Source organism: Pollachius pollachius (assembly GCF_949987615.1).
Source record: "Pollachius pollachius genome assembly, chromosome: 16".
Classification (NCBI taxonomy): domain Eukaryota; kingdom Metazoa; phylum Chordata; class Actinopteri; order Gadiformes; family Gadidae; genus Pollachius; species Pollachius pollachius.
The window spans coordinates 9,561,155-9,578,480 of record NC_136949.1 but is presented as its reverse complement, the minus strand read 5'-3'; the positions used below and the strand labels follow the sequence as shown (position 1 = coordinate 9,578,480).

General features: G+C 46.5%; 1 protein-coding gene across 1 annotated transcript in view; it reads right to left on the bottom strand.

The window, feature by feature from the left end:
• Positions 1 to 1,587: 1,587 nt before the first annotated feature.
• The window catches only part of nrxn3b (neurexin 3b), a gene marked incomplete at both ends in the record, with an annotated part of 267,959 nt that continues 252,220 nt past the window's right edge, over positions 1,588 to 17,326 (bottom strand). The window contains 2 exons of the mRNA XM_079753357.1: positions 1,588 to 2,729; positions 14,119 to 14,200. Of these exons, the coding sequence (XP_079609483.1) occupies positions 1,588 to 2,729; positions 14,119 to 14,200 (1,224 nt within the window). The remainder of the gene's footprint in view (positions 2,730 to 14,118; positions 14,201 to 17,326) is intronic.

Below are 17,326 nucleotides of genomic sequence, written 5' to 3'. Positions count from 1 at the left end.
GAGAATGATCTAAACTTCTAACACTAACAGTTTGTTCCCATAAACAATATTTCCCTGTGCACATCACTTGGTCCTGGTAAAATGTCAAATATTCGATTTCCATAATGTCTGTAACACCAACAAAACAAAAAAAGCCAATGATACTAAAAATGAAAAAAAAAGAACAAAGAAGACAAAGCTAATCAAACGGAAAATTGAAACGTTATGTACAAGATTGAACCTGCAAAGAACAACGACTATGGTGTAATAAAATATGTAAACATATTAGCTGTTTTTGACACAGTTGACTGTGACAACGGACACAAATTCACACTTGTTCACGCGTTCAAGTTAAACTTAAGCCAGGACATTTTTTCTTCCTCAGAATGATGGATGCAAATCCATCTCTAACAGATACACATAATGACAATACATTCGTCACAGAATCCCCAGTGATTGGAAAGACAATGCAACAGAAATAAATTATTATAGAAATAAATGATTTGCCTGTCTAATGGAATCCAAGTGAGTAGAAAATAAAGCGCTACCAAGTGATTTAATAGCATGTTGCACTTTGCATGGTGGTGACAGTCTTGTATGCTTTGACACCGTCTAGAAGATCTTCGGATGTCATGAATGATACTTATAATGAATAATAGAACTACAAAAATGGAACTACATTGCTTGTTATAATCACTGGCAACCCTGGCAGGAAGTTACCCCTTCCAAAGTGCAATCGCACCAAAATTAAATGAACGTTTTATTTTTAATGAATAAAAATAAAATAATATAACACAAATAAATTATGCATAATGATATTAATAATTATACCATAATGATTGGAATTGTAATGATATTATTATGAGCTAGAAATTAATATGACACCTTGCAGCCTATATCTTACCTCATATCCTTAAAAAGGTATAATTAACGAAAAACCAAACACGAGTTATGATGGTACACTTTGACCTCCAACTTTCCCCCCCGACAATCGTCGTTTAATCAGCAAAGTCCCTCACGTACACAGATGCCAGCACCACCACATCACATACACCTCACATGCATGCTCAGAATGGCCGAAAAAAATGACAGTGATTGTATTTCTTTACAGGGTTTACAATGGACAAAAGTCGCATGGATTTACACACCTCTGACAAGTCACTTGGGGGGGTTTTGTGTGTGTGGTGTAAGAGCGATGTTATCTTACACTGATAGATGTCTCTGACGGGGGTCGGTGGGGAGGGTTTAGACGGGGTGGGGGTATTACTCGGGACTCTGTGAAAATGTCTTTTTGTAGAATCCCTATCCCGCTTTCGACTGCAGTCTTTCCCTAAATCTTACCTCAGCAAGAGCACGACAGAAGCCATAGTCCCTTTTTATTTGGTAGGGGGAAAAAAAAAAGGTTTCAACATCTCAACATCGCGCGTGTATCGAGTCCTCGAGAGAATGCTCCTTTGTGTTTTTTCTCTCCTTAAATCACAGTTGCCAATATGGTACTGTCAAAGTGTTTATATCTTTGTTCCAAACAGTTTGATAGATATCTTTTTCCTTTTACCGGTGTTTTCGCGCAGGGGTAAGGTAAGGGTAAGGTGACTCGTTTCGCGGACTCTATACATAATACTCCTTGTCCTTGTCTTTGGGTCTCTTGCTACCGCCGCCGCCCTTGGTACCGCCTCCTCCGCCGCCTCCGCCCGCCGCCGCCCCCGCCTTCTCCTTGACCACGGCGCCGTTGCTCTGCGTGGCCGAGTTGCTGATGTAGTTGCGCGTCTCGTCCACCTGGTAGGAGCCCTCGTCCCTGTTCCTGTACTTGTACATGGCGTAGAGCAGGATGAGGATGCAGAGCGCGGCGGCCGACACGATGCCCACCACCATGCCCGTGGTGCTGCCCGACTCGCGGATCACCTCCGACGACTCGGGGGGCGCCCGACGCACCACGCCCGGCAGCGTGGGCAGGGCGGCCGGGACCGAGCGCAGCATGGGCGACGTGATGGGCGGACCCCCGCGGGGCTTGGTGCCGTCGCCCCCGGCGCCGTCGTAGGCCGTGGGGAGGGGCAGCAGGACGATGTCCGGCTGCGGCGGCGGCGGAGGCGGGGGCTGTGCCGGCGGCTTCAGCTCGCGGTTGTTCATTTTCCCGGCGGGCAGCTTGGGCGGCGCGTCCGAGGGGACGGCCGGCGGCAGCGGCGCTCCCCGGAAGTTGGGTGAGGGCGGGGTGGGTGTGGTAGTCCTACCGGCCCCCGAGGCCTTGCTTGGCCTCAAGTCTTTGGCCTCCCACTTGGGCGCGAGGGCTTTGTAGCCGCCGTCATAGGCTGAGGTGGTCATGATCTTATCTGTTACCAGGGAGAAGGTGGTGTAAAAATCCTCATCGTCAGTCGGGGGCAGGCTAGAGTCGAACGCCTCGCCAGAGCCAAACCCCGAAATCACTATGCCATCACCATCATCATCATCATCATCACCATAATCATCATCATCAGCACCATCAGCACCATCATCCTCATCATCATCACCACCATCACCAGCATCACCACCACCACCACCACCACCACCACCACCACCATCACAATCATGGCTTCCTCGGTCCGACACGCACGGTACCCCCGCCTCAGTGGCCAGGGCAAGGGACTCTTTGGTGGTCTCGATAATGGTGGGGACGGGGCGTAGGGTGGTGGGGAAGGGCATGAAGGGTGAAAGGGTGGATACAGAGGGGGTGTCTATGGGGTCCTCAATGAGCACGGGGATTACTAGCTCCCCTCCTGGAAGAAGAAACAGAGAAAGAGAAACAGCCAATTAGAAGGCAGGAATTCATTAGAAAAACAACCCCCCTCCCCGGCACACACACACACACACACACACAGATAGAAACAAACACACGGACAGACGATCAGCAATCAAACACAAAAAGAAACGAAAAACACGCAGAAAATTAAGTGGAAAAAAGCAAAGCCCAAGATAGTCGAGAAATCATATGAGGATAAACAATAACACAGATAGAAAGAACTGAAAATAACAGTGCATAAAAGATACAAAAGAGAAAAGAAATGCCAAACAACAAACAGAAACAGAAACGGACAAAATGATAGAACAGCCGTACAGTAAGAACACAATCCATCAAAAGGCTTGGAGGGATGCATAGGGGTGAGCCACCTGTCCCTAACCTCCCTAACCTCGCCAACCGGCGACAGTGTCTAAATGCTGCTGGTGTTATCAGAGAGCCATCACTGATGTTACAGACTGAGCAAAGCACGATGGATCTAGAACAGGTTCACGGTGGATACTGTTAGTGTGTGCGGTCAGAATGTGGAATATGTGTACCATGTATAGGTGAAAGGCTGTGCACATAGTGGTAAAGCGGCTTGATATAGCGCTGTGGCTGGCTATGATTAATAGCAAAGGTGACTGTGTTATGCTATTTCAGGTTTTTCCAAAGGGTCTGTTTGATTTATCATAATCCTGCAGTGCTTTTCAAAGCGTTGGCCCAAATAGCGGGCCAGCAAAACACAACAGGCTGTTATGCAATAGCCTGTTTGATAGCAGAAGCTAAAATATTTCCGAGCACTAAAGTACGATATTGTCTGCCTACAATGTAATTCATTTCCCATCGATTATACAATATATTTATTATATATATGTGAAACTATGGCACTATCAAATTAATGCATCTTTCTATGACTACCTCGTTTTACTTTTGGTTTATCATTTATAATTATTCCCATATGTTACATGCTTTGCAAGCAGTGCGAAAGGACTAAAAACATCCTAATGATAAATCACACAGCCATTAAAAAACACCTAAAATATGCACATCTATCAAAATGTGACAGAACAAATTAAAATCGCTGCTTGATGCCAGGCAACACATATAGGGTGCAAAAACATAACAATATAAAACTTAAACTTTGTGGCTTGCTACATCTAGAAAGCACCAATAGGCTCCCCTCTCAGCCCTAGCCTCTTGCCTTTTGACCCCTAGATAATCACGAAAATGGCACAAAGTTACCAGGCAGTTCAACGACACCTGAATGTGCTGAGTCTTCCAATATCTTACTAGAGTCTCAACTCCTCGTATGAGCACATAGGTTCATAGTGAGTTGTCTCACATGGTAAGATATCCTTGGATGTGTGGTGTTGTGATCAAGTGAAATCTGAGGATTTGGATAGTTGCATATCCATGCGCATCCATATAAATATCTTTTTTTTTTTAACAATGTATGACCTTAGGAACTGGTGATATTTTGTTTGGTGGCTACAAAGCGTGGGAATAACATTCAAATGTCAGTTGAATCTGCATACTCTCATGCCATGGTGGCTTTGCTTAAACATAGCAGAGGCTCACAAACAGGGCACTACAAAGAGATGCACAACCTCTTGGAACGGAAACGGGGAAAGAAACCCGAAAGGACGGAAAACGAGAAAAGAAAAAGCAAAACATAAAATAGAAAAGGCGATGCAAATAGATTCCAGAGTTAGAGCAACCATTGTCAAACATTCACAGAAATAAAAGCAAGAGGTAGAGTTATCCAGAAAGGGATTAGTAAGGATAGAAAAACGGAAAAGAAAATCAGCTTTGAAAATCATAAGAGCCTACGAAAAAAAAGTTTTCAGAGAAGAAAGGCATACCATCAAATTTTATCAACTTACATCAACAAATTGCCCGCATGATTTTGGCAGGAGGAAAAAAAATGTTTACAAATGAAAGTTGTGTAAGAATGCTTTAGGATAAGTAAGGTTAGTTTCTCTTTTAACAATTTCTAATAAATGATTAATTATTCTTCTTTTTAGACAGGATGACACAGGGAGGTAACAACACATACATCCACACATCATGACATGAAAAATAATCTTCACCATTCTGTTCAAGGTTATAATATTTATGTTTTTTTTCTTTAAATATTTATGTTTTGTATAAAAAAGAAAACTGTACACCTATGAAGTTTAATAGATACGATTCTTTAAATTCTCTCCATAAATATCTACCTCCAAATCGGATAATAATATTTCCTTTTTTTCCTCCCCTGTTTGGGTTTTAATAGCTTTCAACTTTAATCTTGTCCGTTGCTCACGAACAAACTGACGTATTTTTGTACATATTTTAGAATCTTCACGTAAAAGGGGGCGGGGTTGTGAAACGAAGGAGTGGGGGTGGGGGAGGGGCCTATGAACATACTAGGAAGGAAATGAGAGAGATGGAGGTGAACGAGTACATCAGTTGCCATGTCCATGTAAAGGCGGCACGAAGCGGTCGGACGGCATTAGAGCTTTTGGCTGTAAGGAAGGGATGGGGGATAGACAGACAATGAGCATATACATGCCCATCAACAGAAGAGAACAGCACTCTCAACAATGACAGTTTTTTACAGACCCTAAGCTGCAACTTTTTTACCATGCAAGAATTAAAGTCCAATTCGGTCAATTTTAGTTTTAGTTAAATGTTCTTGGATAGCTGTCAGATAAAAAAGAAGGTTTAAAGGAGATCAGTTTAAAACATCTAAATAAAAGATTCATAGTACTTAGGATAAAAGTTGGAAGTCTTCTCTTTTTTCTAAATGAGGATAATCATTTTTCTAATTCAAATATGGGTAAATGTTTTGATAGCCAATAAAGAATATCATCATAAAAACGTAAATTACTCATTTAAAGAGAAAAGAGCAAGATTTAATACTAATTTGGGAGAAACAAAATCATCAAAACATTAGTGGTCAAAAAATTCTAATGTTAGAAAATAAGTAAACAATTCATTAAATGAACAGATAGATAAATAATACCCATATATGCATATCTGCATATATGTACAAAGACAGAAAATAAATCAATAAATTAAATTTGCAAGCAATAAAAAAAAAAGGCAATATATTTCTCACACACTATCAAAGATGGACAACCAGAAGGCACACACTGGGTTGAGTCAAGAGAGAGAGAGAGAGAGGGAGAGAGATAGAGAGAGAGAGAGAGAGGGTGGAGTAGGGATAGAGAGAGAGAGGGAGGGAGGGAGGGGGAGTGAGAGAGAGAGAGAGAGAGAGAGAGAGAGAAGGGGGGAATTTAGAGGCAAAATGTCCCACCTTCGTTGAACTAATAATAAAGATACTTATTATTAGTTCCATTTCATGATTTGTCTTTCTCTTGTTAGTAATTTGTCAAACACGGGACAGGGCGTGCAATCTGGATGTACGTCCGAGTGAGCGAGGTTGTTGTCATTTTTAATTTGACTTATTAGACTCTAAACAGGTTATAGGTTAACGCATGCATAAGTAAGTTGCATTTAGGGAGAGTAATTTACAGTAACCATAACAGCAAGCTTGAGTCCTGGTTAAAGGGGTTTTCAGAGGGGTTAGAGGTTTACTTTAAGGAAGGTTACTGCGACCAAGAGCTGTAGGATATTGTCTGAAGGAACCGGCCAGGGTCCATTTGTCACCCATTATAACAGGGTCAAGTGTTTCACCAGTGATATATAACTGAAATCAGGTGGCGTTTAGCCCCCCACCGTACACCATTAATCAAGGAGTGGTGGGGTGGATAGTGCAAGCCGATAATAATTATATATTTTTTCAGTTAATTATAAAACAGACCAGGGTTCATAACCAACAGCCTTGGCATGGCAGGGGAGTACGGTACAGAGAGAGAGTTCCACAAGGAGGGGCCTGTTGTCACGGCGACCAAGATTTAAGGCGGTGTGAGAGGAGCCTTTGACCAGACCACCCACCAACCCACAACCACACGCCTCTTGTGGACTTCTGAAGTCAACGTGACGCAGTACATCTGGAGGTGCAGGTCTCATCGATCATAGTAGCTGTATTGACAAGTTTAGAGCAAAACTATTTTCTTTTTTTACTATAACCACCAAGCCCCATCAGTCTTTCATACGTTATCTTTTAGCTATTTGTTATGTTGTATCTCTTTTCTGTCATGTGAATTGGGACGCTACGCGGGCAAAGCCTAATCTCCTTCGGGATCAATATCTAGTGATTGTGATTGCCGTTTCCGACGCCATGGGACCGCGAATAAAGATACAGTGAAAGTTTGCTCGATCAAAACCGGGAGACGGAAAGCGGAGGGGTGAGCTTATCATCTTAAATACTCTCCGCTGACAGTATGCCGTTAATAATTATATATAACAGCACGCAAGCAGAGTGCGTGATTGCCCCTTTAAGTGTTCTGCGGTGGCGCTGATGTACGCTTCAGTCGGTCGGGGAGGCGAGAAACGCCACTGCCTGGCTAAATAGACAGTAGCTGTCTCTGCCGTCTCTGGGGGTAATTGATTAATCCACAGCACTATTTATCTCACTATGGCCCGGTTGTTGCAACATTGTTTGCGTCCCTTCACTCTGCTCGCGGAGCTAAACGCTGTCGAAGGAAAACCTGTTGCTCGGACGACTGCTTTGCGTTGAATAACCCCCCCCCCCCTGCCCTGGATCGGATCGGGGCACATTCACACTCGGGGTCTCCAAGCGACCGCCAATGCAGAGGGGCGTGATGTATGAGTAAACACTTTAATCCTGTGTAAGCCCCTCGAAGCAAGCACCCCAAACATCTCGCTGTGTTTTTGGGAGCAGACAAACAGAACGATCCTCTAATGGGTTTGCTGGAGGAGATGGAGTTTGTTTTCCTCGCCCCGGTTGGGTCAAGACCAGCACGGGAGGGGATTTTCTCCTTCGGAGCTTCTCTTTTTCCTATTCAGAGATTCTACATTCGCCACACCTCGCCAGTAGAAGTTCCAGTCGATGTTGTTTGGAAGAACTCCAGAGAGGTCTTCTTGACTTCAAAGTTCCCTGGCCTCATCTTAAAGAATGTGTTGGAGGAGTTATCTCGCAAGAGCAACATCAATTTCACGGAAAAACGAACTGATAGCGAAAGCGGTTTATCAGTGCCGATCTATGTTCATGTCACATGCATGGACCGGGGAAATGAATCAGTTGAAGATATATTTAGCCTCTTTTGATCATCCCATGTAAAGCGCAAAGAGCCTGCAGAGTTATCCGTGGGAATGCCTACGTTGGCCTTTGAAGCGGGAATTAAGCAATCAAAGATGGCCGCGCGCCTCGGTAACTGACGACCTCAGCAGCTCTGATTCCTCTCAAATGTACAGATCTGTTCAAGCAGCAGTTTCTCTTTCCCTCGTCTTTTCTCTCTGCTATCTCTCTCTCTCACTCTCTCTTACTCTCTCTCCCCTTCCGACTGATCCCCATGTCCATCCCCTCGTTTGCTGAGGCTTCTGAACGGCGATGGGGTTGTGGGGGCGGGGTGGAGGGCGAATGAATCTCACCAGGGGTGTCGAGGGATTTAACTGTGTGACTTCATGAACAGGAAAAGCCAGCAGCCGTGAGATTGAAACTCATGAGTCAATAGGATTTTGATGCCGCAAAACGTAGGTGTGCCGGTTCGGGGTAGGGTGGGGGCAGAGCCTCTGAAATCTCATTTGGCCTGCGTGCGTCCTTGACCAGATACACACTGTTTGCACATGCATTCATTCACTCGGGCTCCCTCACTCGTCCCTGCTCGCAGAGACAGTGTTTCCCGAGATAGTGAGTGAACGACACACGCTTGACTCTGGGCTTGGACACCGGAGTCGGGGACTGGGGGGACGGGGGACTCGGCTGGGATTATACTCTGAACAGTTCAGTGATTGCATTTTTTTTTCTCAGTGACAGTGGCATTTCATAAGCTGTTCTATTCGCCTCTGCTCAGAAATAGAAGATCTCCTCTGTGCACGCGACAGCCGTGACAAGTGAGACGGTGCGGCTGTCAATTTCCACAGCTCGTCTCGAGGTGCTGTGGATGTTGCGCAGTTAGTGAAGGGGTAGTGTGAAACAATCTATCCTTCCAGTCAAAAGGTACTAGGTTTGATCCCCAGTGTTCGCATATTCTGTAGGAATCCTTAAGATAAGTAGCCTTAAGACAAGAGCCCCTGAACTCCCATGGCTCCTTAATGAACTGTATCTGGATTCACTGCAATCGCTCGGGGCATAAGCGTCTGCTAAACCACTGAACAGTATTTCAAGTAGCAACCTTTAGCCATTTTGACGAAGCACCAGCCGTCGCCGGCGCGCTAGGTTGTACCGATCCGATGGCTTTTCCGTAGCCGCGGTGCACGCTAGGTAGCTCCGAATCCGTCACCGCGTGAGCACCCCGTACCCCGGGTTTATTAAATCTCCGTCTCCGCCAGCAGGCCCTGTCAGACGCTCCATTTGCCAAAACATTAGGGGCCACAAGTAGGTGGTGCGGCAGACATATGTCAGCCGGATAACCTTTAAACCCATCCACAGAGGTCCCTGTTAAAGTGACAGGCCTGACGGGGGGGGCTCATCCTGGTGCTGTGCTTCACTCTCAGGGCCCCCACCCCCCTTCTCCTTTCACGTGTGGAAACCTCGGGTGAAACGCCATTACATGGATGCACACAATCTAACACCAGCACTCTGCTCCTAGACACTTGTCCTCCGCCGGCTAGAGTCGCCTTATCGAAGGGCAGATCTGCCAGCGGATTACGATTGCTTGTAACCCGTGAGGTTCCTACGACCTTCGTCTTTTCTCAGTTTTGGTGATTGAACGCTTGAAAGAAGCCCTTAATATTTAACTAGCATACCTTGAGGAAGACTGCTTGCAGCGATTAATCTTTGAATCGTTTTGGCGGCACTCATACTTAACTACAGGACAGAACTAAACTGAACAGAATTTATATGTGCACATCTTAATGTTGTTTATATTGTTATATTATATTATGTTATATTATTGGGATAGCAGTTGTATCTTTTATCTGGTGAGGAATATCCCCATCATTACATTTGAGAGGTGGTTCAGTGGTCTGGTCCTCTGCACACCCCATACGGTCTGAACCCGCTTGTGGAACTCAGGAACAACAACACATAGGCTCAGAGACTGTCTGGAGACACACGAGACGAGACGAGACGAGACGAGACAGAGACACACGGACAAGACAAGCCGATTGGCCGACACGGACGGAGCACACAAACACCCACACACACACACACACACCCAAGCGGACACAAAAAGTCATTCATGTGCCAATCAAACACAGACACAAGGACACCGTGCAAGCATTGGGGTGGGGGAGGGGTGGTGGGGATGGGTAGAGCGGCTACTGGGAACAACTGGTGGCAGGACCACCGCTGTGCCTCAGAACGACAACAACAAACGACAACACATAACATTCTATAAGCCAATGGCATATAGGGCGGGGTTGTGTTTTGGGGGGGTTGGGGGCAGCCTTAGGCACATGGGTGGAGGAGAAGCAAACAGGATGGTTGCCGGTGGTTTCCCATGCAGTAGCGACATTAGCACTAGCACTAGCGATAGCAGTAGCATTGGCAGCGTAGGGGATGGGCGAGAGGGGTCACAAAGACACAGAGAGAGGTAGATAGAGAGAGAGCGGCACTGGGCGGGGGGGGGGGTGGAGGGGGTGGGGGTTACGTCAGTTAGTAGTCTGGCGGCTACCCGGCTACACACTCCAGCACAGTACGCATGCCACAGACGAGTAGACCTCTACCTCTACAGATAGAATAGAAAAACAGATATACTTGTGTGGCAATAAAACTCTTTTTTATGCCATCCGCATTCATAAAAAATAAAACAAGACATGTATATGCAGAGAGGAGAATGGAAGGGGGGGGGGGAAGGTGGAGTTGGAGTTTAAAGGGTGGAAGGGAGGGGGGGTGGAGGTGGAGGATGTTTTAAAGAGGGAGGGGTCAGGACGGGGGGGAACCATTCTTTCAAACACAACTTTCTTGAGACAGAATGGTGGGGGGGAGGGGGGGTTTGGGAAGGCAAGGGGGGGCGTGGCCACTTCACGGCCCCAAATAAAGGGGGATGGCAAGAAAAGATTTTGTTGCCGTTATTCGATTTTCTCCCCCCTACGGTCGTATCGAGCAACGAGGATGGCGATGAGGAGGAGGAGGAGGAGGAAGAGGCGTTTTGGTTTTTGGACGCGCAGCGAGGCGACATGAATGGTCATGATGATGTTGATGATGATGATGAGGACTTTGGATTTCTTCGACAACCAAAAGTTCATGCGGCAACAAGATGAGAGGTAAAAATACTGAGGGGGTGGGGGGAGGGAGGGAGGGAGGGCCCTGTTTGTTGCTCGGATGACAGATGATGGTAATGGAACTTTATCAACGATAATGCAGAAATAAACCAGAACAAAGAACCAAGGTGAACAGAACATAAACGACACTCAGCCCACCCCCACCCCCATCCCCACACACACAGAAAAAAAACAAATACAAATCAAAACCAAATCATCAAACGGCAAATCAAAATGACACGCACAATAGTTTAAACTCAAAGGAGAATGTATGAGACGATGTTGACAAAAATAAATAAGAAGAAACAACAACCATAAAGTCATGTCATGCGGCTGTACTGCACACATACACACACACGCACACGCACAAACACACATACACACACACACACACACACACACACGGAAGCTGGGTGAGGAATGAGGATGTGAATTTCTGTGTCCTCAACGTGGTGACGCGTTGTCATGGGTACGGTATGGGGTGTGTATGACGTATGTATGACGTATGTACTTGTCATGTGTGCGGGGCCACTGTAGGGGAGGGTACCGTTTCGTCTTGTCGTCCGGTTATTTCTGCTAAAGTTGCCTTGCACTTTAACATGAGAGAGAACGCTTGGGTTTGCTTGGCTTATCTGGAATAATAAAATAAATAAAAAGCGCCTACCAACTGTCAAATGTAATTTCATCTCTAACGCCTCTGGAAACGTACGCTCGGAGATAAAGTGAAACCTAAATATTACGAAGGGGAAAATTACTTTTTTCCCCGGCTGCCATCTCATCATTTACGTCGGGGATACAAGAATATATGTATAAATATATATATATATATATATGGGCGCCACTTACAAAAAAACAACTGTCGCCGTGGTTTGATAAGGCTTCAAAGCTAAAGCAATTCCTTGCACATGAGAGGCGGAGAAGAGGCCAAATTAATTATTTGACTCAGACTTGACTATTTCTCCAGCGCTCCGAAATCCCCGGCCCCTAATGAAGAAGCGAGAGAGAAGGCGCAGACTCACGTTTGATTTCGTCTGAACTCAGATAACAATAAAAAGTAGGGGGGAAGGGCGTGGGCAAACCCCATATCAATTATTTTAATTAGGGTCTGGCGGAAAATCGGCATTGCCAGCGCTATCGCCTGCTGTGAAAAGTGGACATATGTTTGGTGCTAAGCGGTGGCATATGCCGCGTCAATTAGCTGGCCTCTGATGGCATTCTGAAGGACAGCGACGCAATTAAAAAACGCCCTGGCTGGTAATGATGGGGAGACGGGGCCCTTGGGCGGGAATCCTCTATCCCATTAAGGCTCTCTGGGTTCAGACACACACAGACGCACACCCACAGACACACACACACTCAAACAGCCTACCGGCTGAGCCTCTCTGGCATGCCACTGGGCATCCAGGTGATTGACGGATGAATAATACAACTTTCTCCAGCCAACCAAACCCAAGTTTTCCCTCCAAAAAAAAACGCACCAACCTTTGTGTTTGTATGTATATACAGGGTGCGATTTGCCGGTGGGGATGGTGGGGATTATCCCCCCCTCTGGTTTACACGTCCTACCCTCTGCTGAATTATTTTTATCCTCGGTGGGGATAGAAATTATCCCCCCCACCCAAAGTATTTTCACCATTACATCGTAATAATTAACAACCAAAATACACAGGGTCCGTCTTCATTTTGAAACATTTTAAAATGTTTCTCAAAATTATCCCCCCCTCTGGTTTTTTCACAAATCGCACCCTGTGTATATATATATCTGTGTGTGAAATATTTATTTATATAAATATGAGATTATATAGTGTCTTTACATCTATACATATATGTATATATAAATACATGTATATATAAAACGTTATTTCTTCCACACTTTTTTTTGTTACTTCTGTGCACTGTAGTGAATCGGAAATAAGAATAACTTTGACCAAGTGTCCATGTGTGTTTGTGTGTGTGTCTGTGTAACTCCATGTGCAATCGTACGTTTGTGTGTTTGTGTGTGTGCGTGTGTGCGTGTAAAGGAAGGAGGAAGGGGAAAGGACAATGTGCACAGAAATTCGAGGATATCTGTTCTCTATCAGAATGTTTCAGGTAAGGCAAGCCTCGGACGAAGAAAAAACAAAACAGGTACAAACAGGAGAAGAAGAAGAAGAGCAGGAAGGAAGGAAGGAAGGAAGAGGAGAAGGAAGAGCAGGGGAGGAGAAGCCTGCTTCACGTCACGGTATCTACAATGCCGTCAGCGTCGTTGTTCCCGAGAGGAACTCAAAATGTATCCCCTTGTTGAGGACGCAAATACACACGCACAGCGGCAGGGAGGGGGGGGGTGTTGACCGCGTACACCATGGATACATTTTGAAGCATCAGTGCAGGCCACATGGGGCGTGATGTTAATTTTGTACTTTGTCAATAAAGTTTTCGTATCTTTCTTTTTTTTTTCACTCTCGACCGAATGCTGAGAGCGGACAAAATTAGCATCAACGCCGCGCCATGTCTGCAACCAGCGGCCCCATAGCTCAGTGTAACTTGTGTCATTCAGTGGGTGGGTGGGGGTGGGGGGGGTAGGAGAGAGAATTGTGTGGTTGGCCCTCAATACAGTGTAGTACTACTACTATGCTGCACTTCTACTTGTACTACACCGCCCCTTAACAGCCCTGACTGTGGGCCGTGCGCACTCACGTTACTTTGAAGTGCGAGGTTGAAAAAAAACAACGCTTTCCATATAAGGGCGCGTTGAGGACGTATGCTCTAAAACAAAATCGCTGCGGGATCTTCCATCCCCATCCAGCGTGCTCAGAGCTCTTTCAACTTTACTTACACCCAGAGAACGCCCCACGCTCCGCAGGGGGGAGTTGGGGAGTACATCTGTTGGTTATATTTCTATATTTCAGTGGGAGGGTCATTTGGAGGGGGGAGGGGGGCTTTGGAAGTTACACGTGAGGTTCCCATGGGACGTGATGCTTAGAAGGAGATACTCCTTGGTTGCAAATCAAAGACAGACTGAGAAAGAGACAGAGGTAGAGAGAGGCTGAGAGAGCACGAGAGAGAAGGGGTAGAGAGAGGTAGAGATAGACTGGGTTCTGAGCAAGCGGAGCGAGACACGCCCATCCCACCTGTCTGTCCAGAGTCACATTCTTCCAGGTCTTCATCGTCGCTGGAGCACTCTGCCGAAGACACAATGTCATCCGTCGTCTGCTGGGGAGGACACACACCACGCAGGAACACGCACACACACACACACACGTATGGACACACACACACGCAAAAGCACAAACGGAGACGGATTATCATTTAAAACGGAAATGAAAGATTCTGCAGACAGGCAATAATACGGAGAAGTGGAGATGCAACCGTAAACCTCCACAGACCGGCAGACATATATAAAATTGTCAAATGCAATATATTACATCAAGGCCTTCACGATAAATGTGCACATATTTATTAGTTGATATTCAAGCCAGTTAGGGGAACCAACCACACACACACAAACACACACATCAGCGCAGATGACACATCCATCAGCAGTCTGCCACGGCCGGTACCTGCCCTCTGGCTTTTCATCGCTCTCTCTGAGCCAATCATCTTTTACCTGTGTATGCCGTTCTCTCTCAGCCAATCATATTTCACCGCGCTCCCCACACTCAGCCAATCATATTTCACCTGTGTTAGCCATCATCTCTCTTTATGTGGCTTTCCACAGCCGCAGATAATTGTTTTCCTTCACTCTGCACCCGGGCTGTCGGCCATCATTTATTCAACACCACCACCACCCCCACTGCGCCAATAATCAATGGGCACCGCTGAGCCCGGCCCCACCCCTGCAGATCAACCACGTCCCCGGACACTGATTTGTGCCTTGATGGGCGGTTAGGGGTGGAGGGAGTGGGGGGTTAGGGTTGATGGATGAGGTGGGGAGGTAAGTGTAGGGTAGAGAGCCTGTTGTGGTGGTGGCGGTGGTGGTGGGGGTGGGGGTGAGGTTATTGGTCGGAGTAGTGGTGGTGGTGGTGGTGGTGATGGATGAGAATGTAGGGTTGAGGTTCTAGGGGGGTAAGAGATGGTGGATGAGGTGGGGAGGTGAGTGTGGGGTGGTGTATGGTAGAGTGGTGGTGGTGCTGGTGGTGGTGCTGGTGGTGCTGGTGGTGGATGAAGGTGTTGGGCAGAGTGGTGGTGGTGGTGGATGAGAGTGTAGGGTGGAGGTGCTCGGGGGGTTTGAGGGGGTGGTGCTGGATGAGAGTGAGGGGTGGAGGTTACTGGGGGGTTTGAGGTGGGGGTGGTGCTGGATGAGAGCGTAGGGACCAGAGTGTAAGGTGGAGGAGGGGGTATTTCAAATGACTCACACACTCACCACTGGGTATTATCTCGCTCCCCCAGCAGTACCCTTCTATTCTGATTTATCCTCCACCCCTCGCCCCCTCCACCCCTCACCCCCTCCACCCCTCACCCCCTCCACCCCGCTTGCCCACCTTACTCCCGGGTGGCCCTGCGGAGGGCGTCTTGCACGTGTGTGTGTGTGTGTGTGTGTGTGTGTGTGTGTGTGTGTGTGTGTGTGTTGGGGGGTGGTGGGGGCAGCCAGTGTTTATGGCAGTGGATCGGCAGGGCGATAAAGCAGGCGGAGGGGTGGTGGTGGGGCTGAGGGCGGAGGTTGGGGCCAGAGGGGGGTCGGGGTGCGGGTTATGAAATCTGGAGCGCTGATTGAGTTTTCCGGAGCTGCCCGGAAGTGCGGCGCGCTAAATAATATTGAGTCTGACAGATTAATGAAACGCACAACCCCCGAGCGGACACACACACACACACACACACACAATCACAGAGACACAAAGAAACACACACACACACACACACACACACACACACACACACACACACACACACAGACAGACACACACACACACACGAATCTCCCGGTGTAGACGCAGAGCCCCAAGTTATGTTGGCTGTCTTTGTATGAATCTGTTATGCATAGAAGTATTATTATTCGTATTAGTTGTTTAACCGATTTTTGTTCGAATACTTCCTGGGTTCTGGGGCTTTGGTCTGATTCAAGGCCGAATGCTACGTCTCTGATTCAAAAAGTGGGGACAGAAAAAAATTGTGTGCAAAAAAACCTGAAAAACTGTAATCTAAATTGCTGGGTAATACAGCCCCTTCGGTAAATACGCGAGGAAGATAAACAAACCGAAAAAATGTGTCTAAGTTATGTTGGGCAAGGTTACAGAGACAGAGAGCGAGGAATGGAGAGACACACACACACACAAACACACACATACACTGATAGAGAGACACAGAGAGATAAAAAGAGAGAGAGAGAGAAAGAAAGAAAGTGGAGAGAAACTTTAAACTTTGTTCCGGCAATTGCAGGTCTTACTGCTCACATCCTCACATCCTCACCCTCCCATTAACTGAAACACTAGCCAGCCTACCACACCCGTGGAGAAATTCGGAGCACAACATTTCTTTAAATCTAACCTGCAACAGGGCGGGCTCGGTCTAACATGTTTTTTTGGAGGGATATAATGGGACCAAGATTATCATTTTTATCGACTGTACTGAACGGTATCCAACCCTATGGTTAAATTGCCGTCGGAAAGGAACTTTACAACCTTTTTTGGGACGTATTGACTGAGGGGGTGGTGCAAGCAGGCAAGGCCCACATGACTTTGATGAATCTGGGTTGATCATTGGACTTATCCCCTTGTGACCTGCAACTTCCATAGAAAGACCACTGTGTGTTTAGTGCAGTTATTGCAGAGACCAGAGGAGCTGTAATAAGCTTTGTATAAATAACTTCTGTCCCCAGAGTATAACACTCATATGACCAAGGTACACACATACACACACACAACACACACACACACAACATACACGGTACATGAAGTACAGAAGGCCACGCCACCCACCACACTGTTGCAGTGTAGAAAATCTCGCCACGAAACTTTGTGTGAAGATTGTTTGGTCTGTGTGTACTTTTGTACTTTGACTTCAGATTTATTCTGGTACTCTATTGATATACTCAGGCTAGTGTGAGTTTAGGTGTGCCCAGTTTGGCAGGGTGTTCTTGTTTGTTTCTGGCATTTCTTTGTTTTTGTATTACATCACCCGCCTCCTCTTTCTCTGCCAATGTGTGTTCTATGCTGCACACAGACCCTATAGAGGAAGTGGGTGTCTGTACGTTCATGTGTGTCTATGTGTGTGTGTGTGTGTGTGTGTGTGTCTGTCTGTGTTGACCTGCTTTTGTTTGTTTCTCTGGGTATGGGAGTCTTGTTTGTGTTTGAGTGAAAAGTAGGGCAGCAGGCAAGGCCATGTAGTCGAGTTCCATCGTGC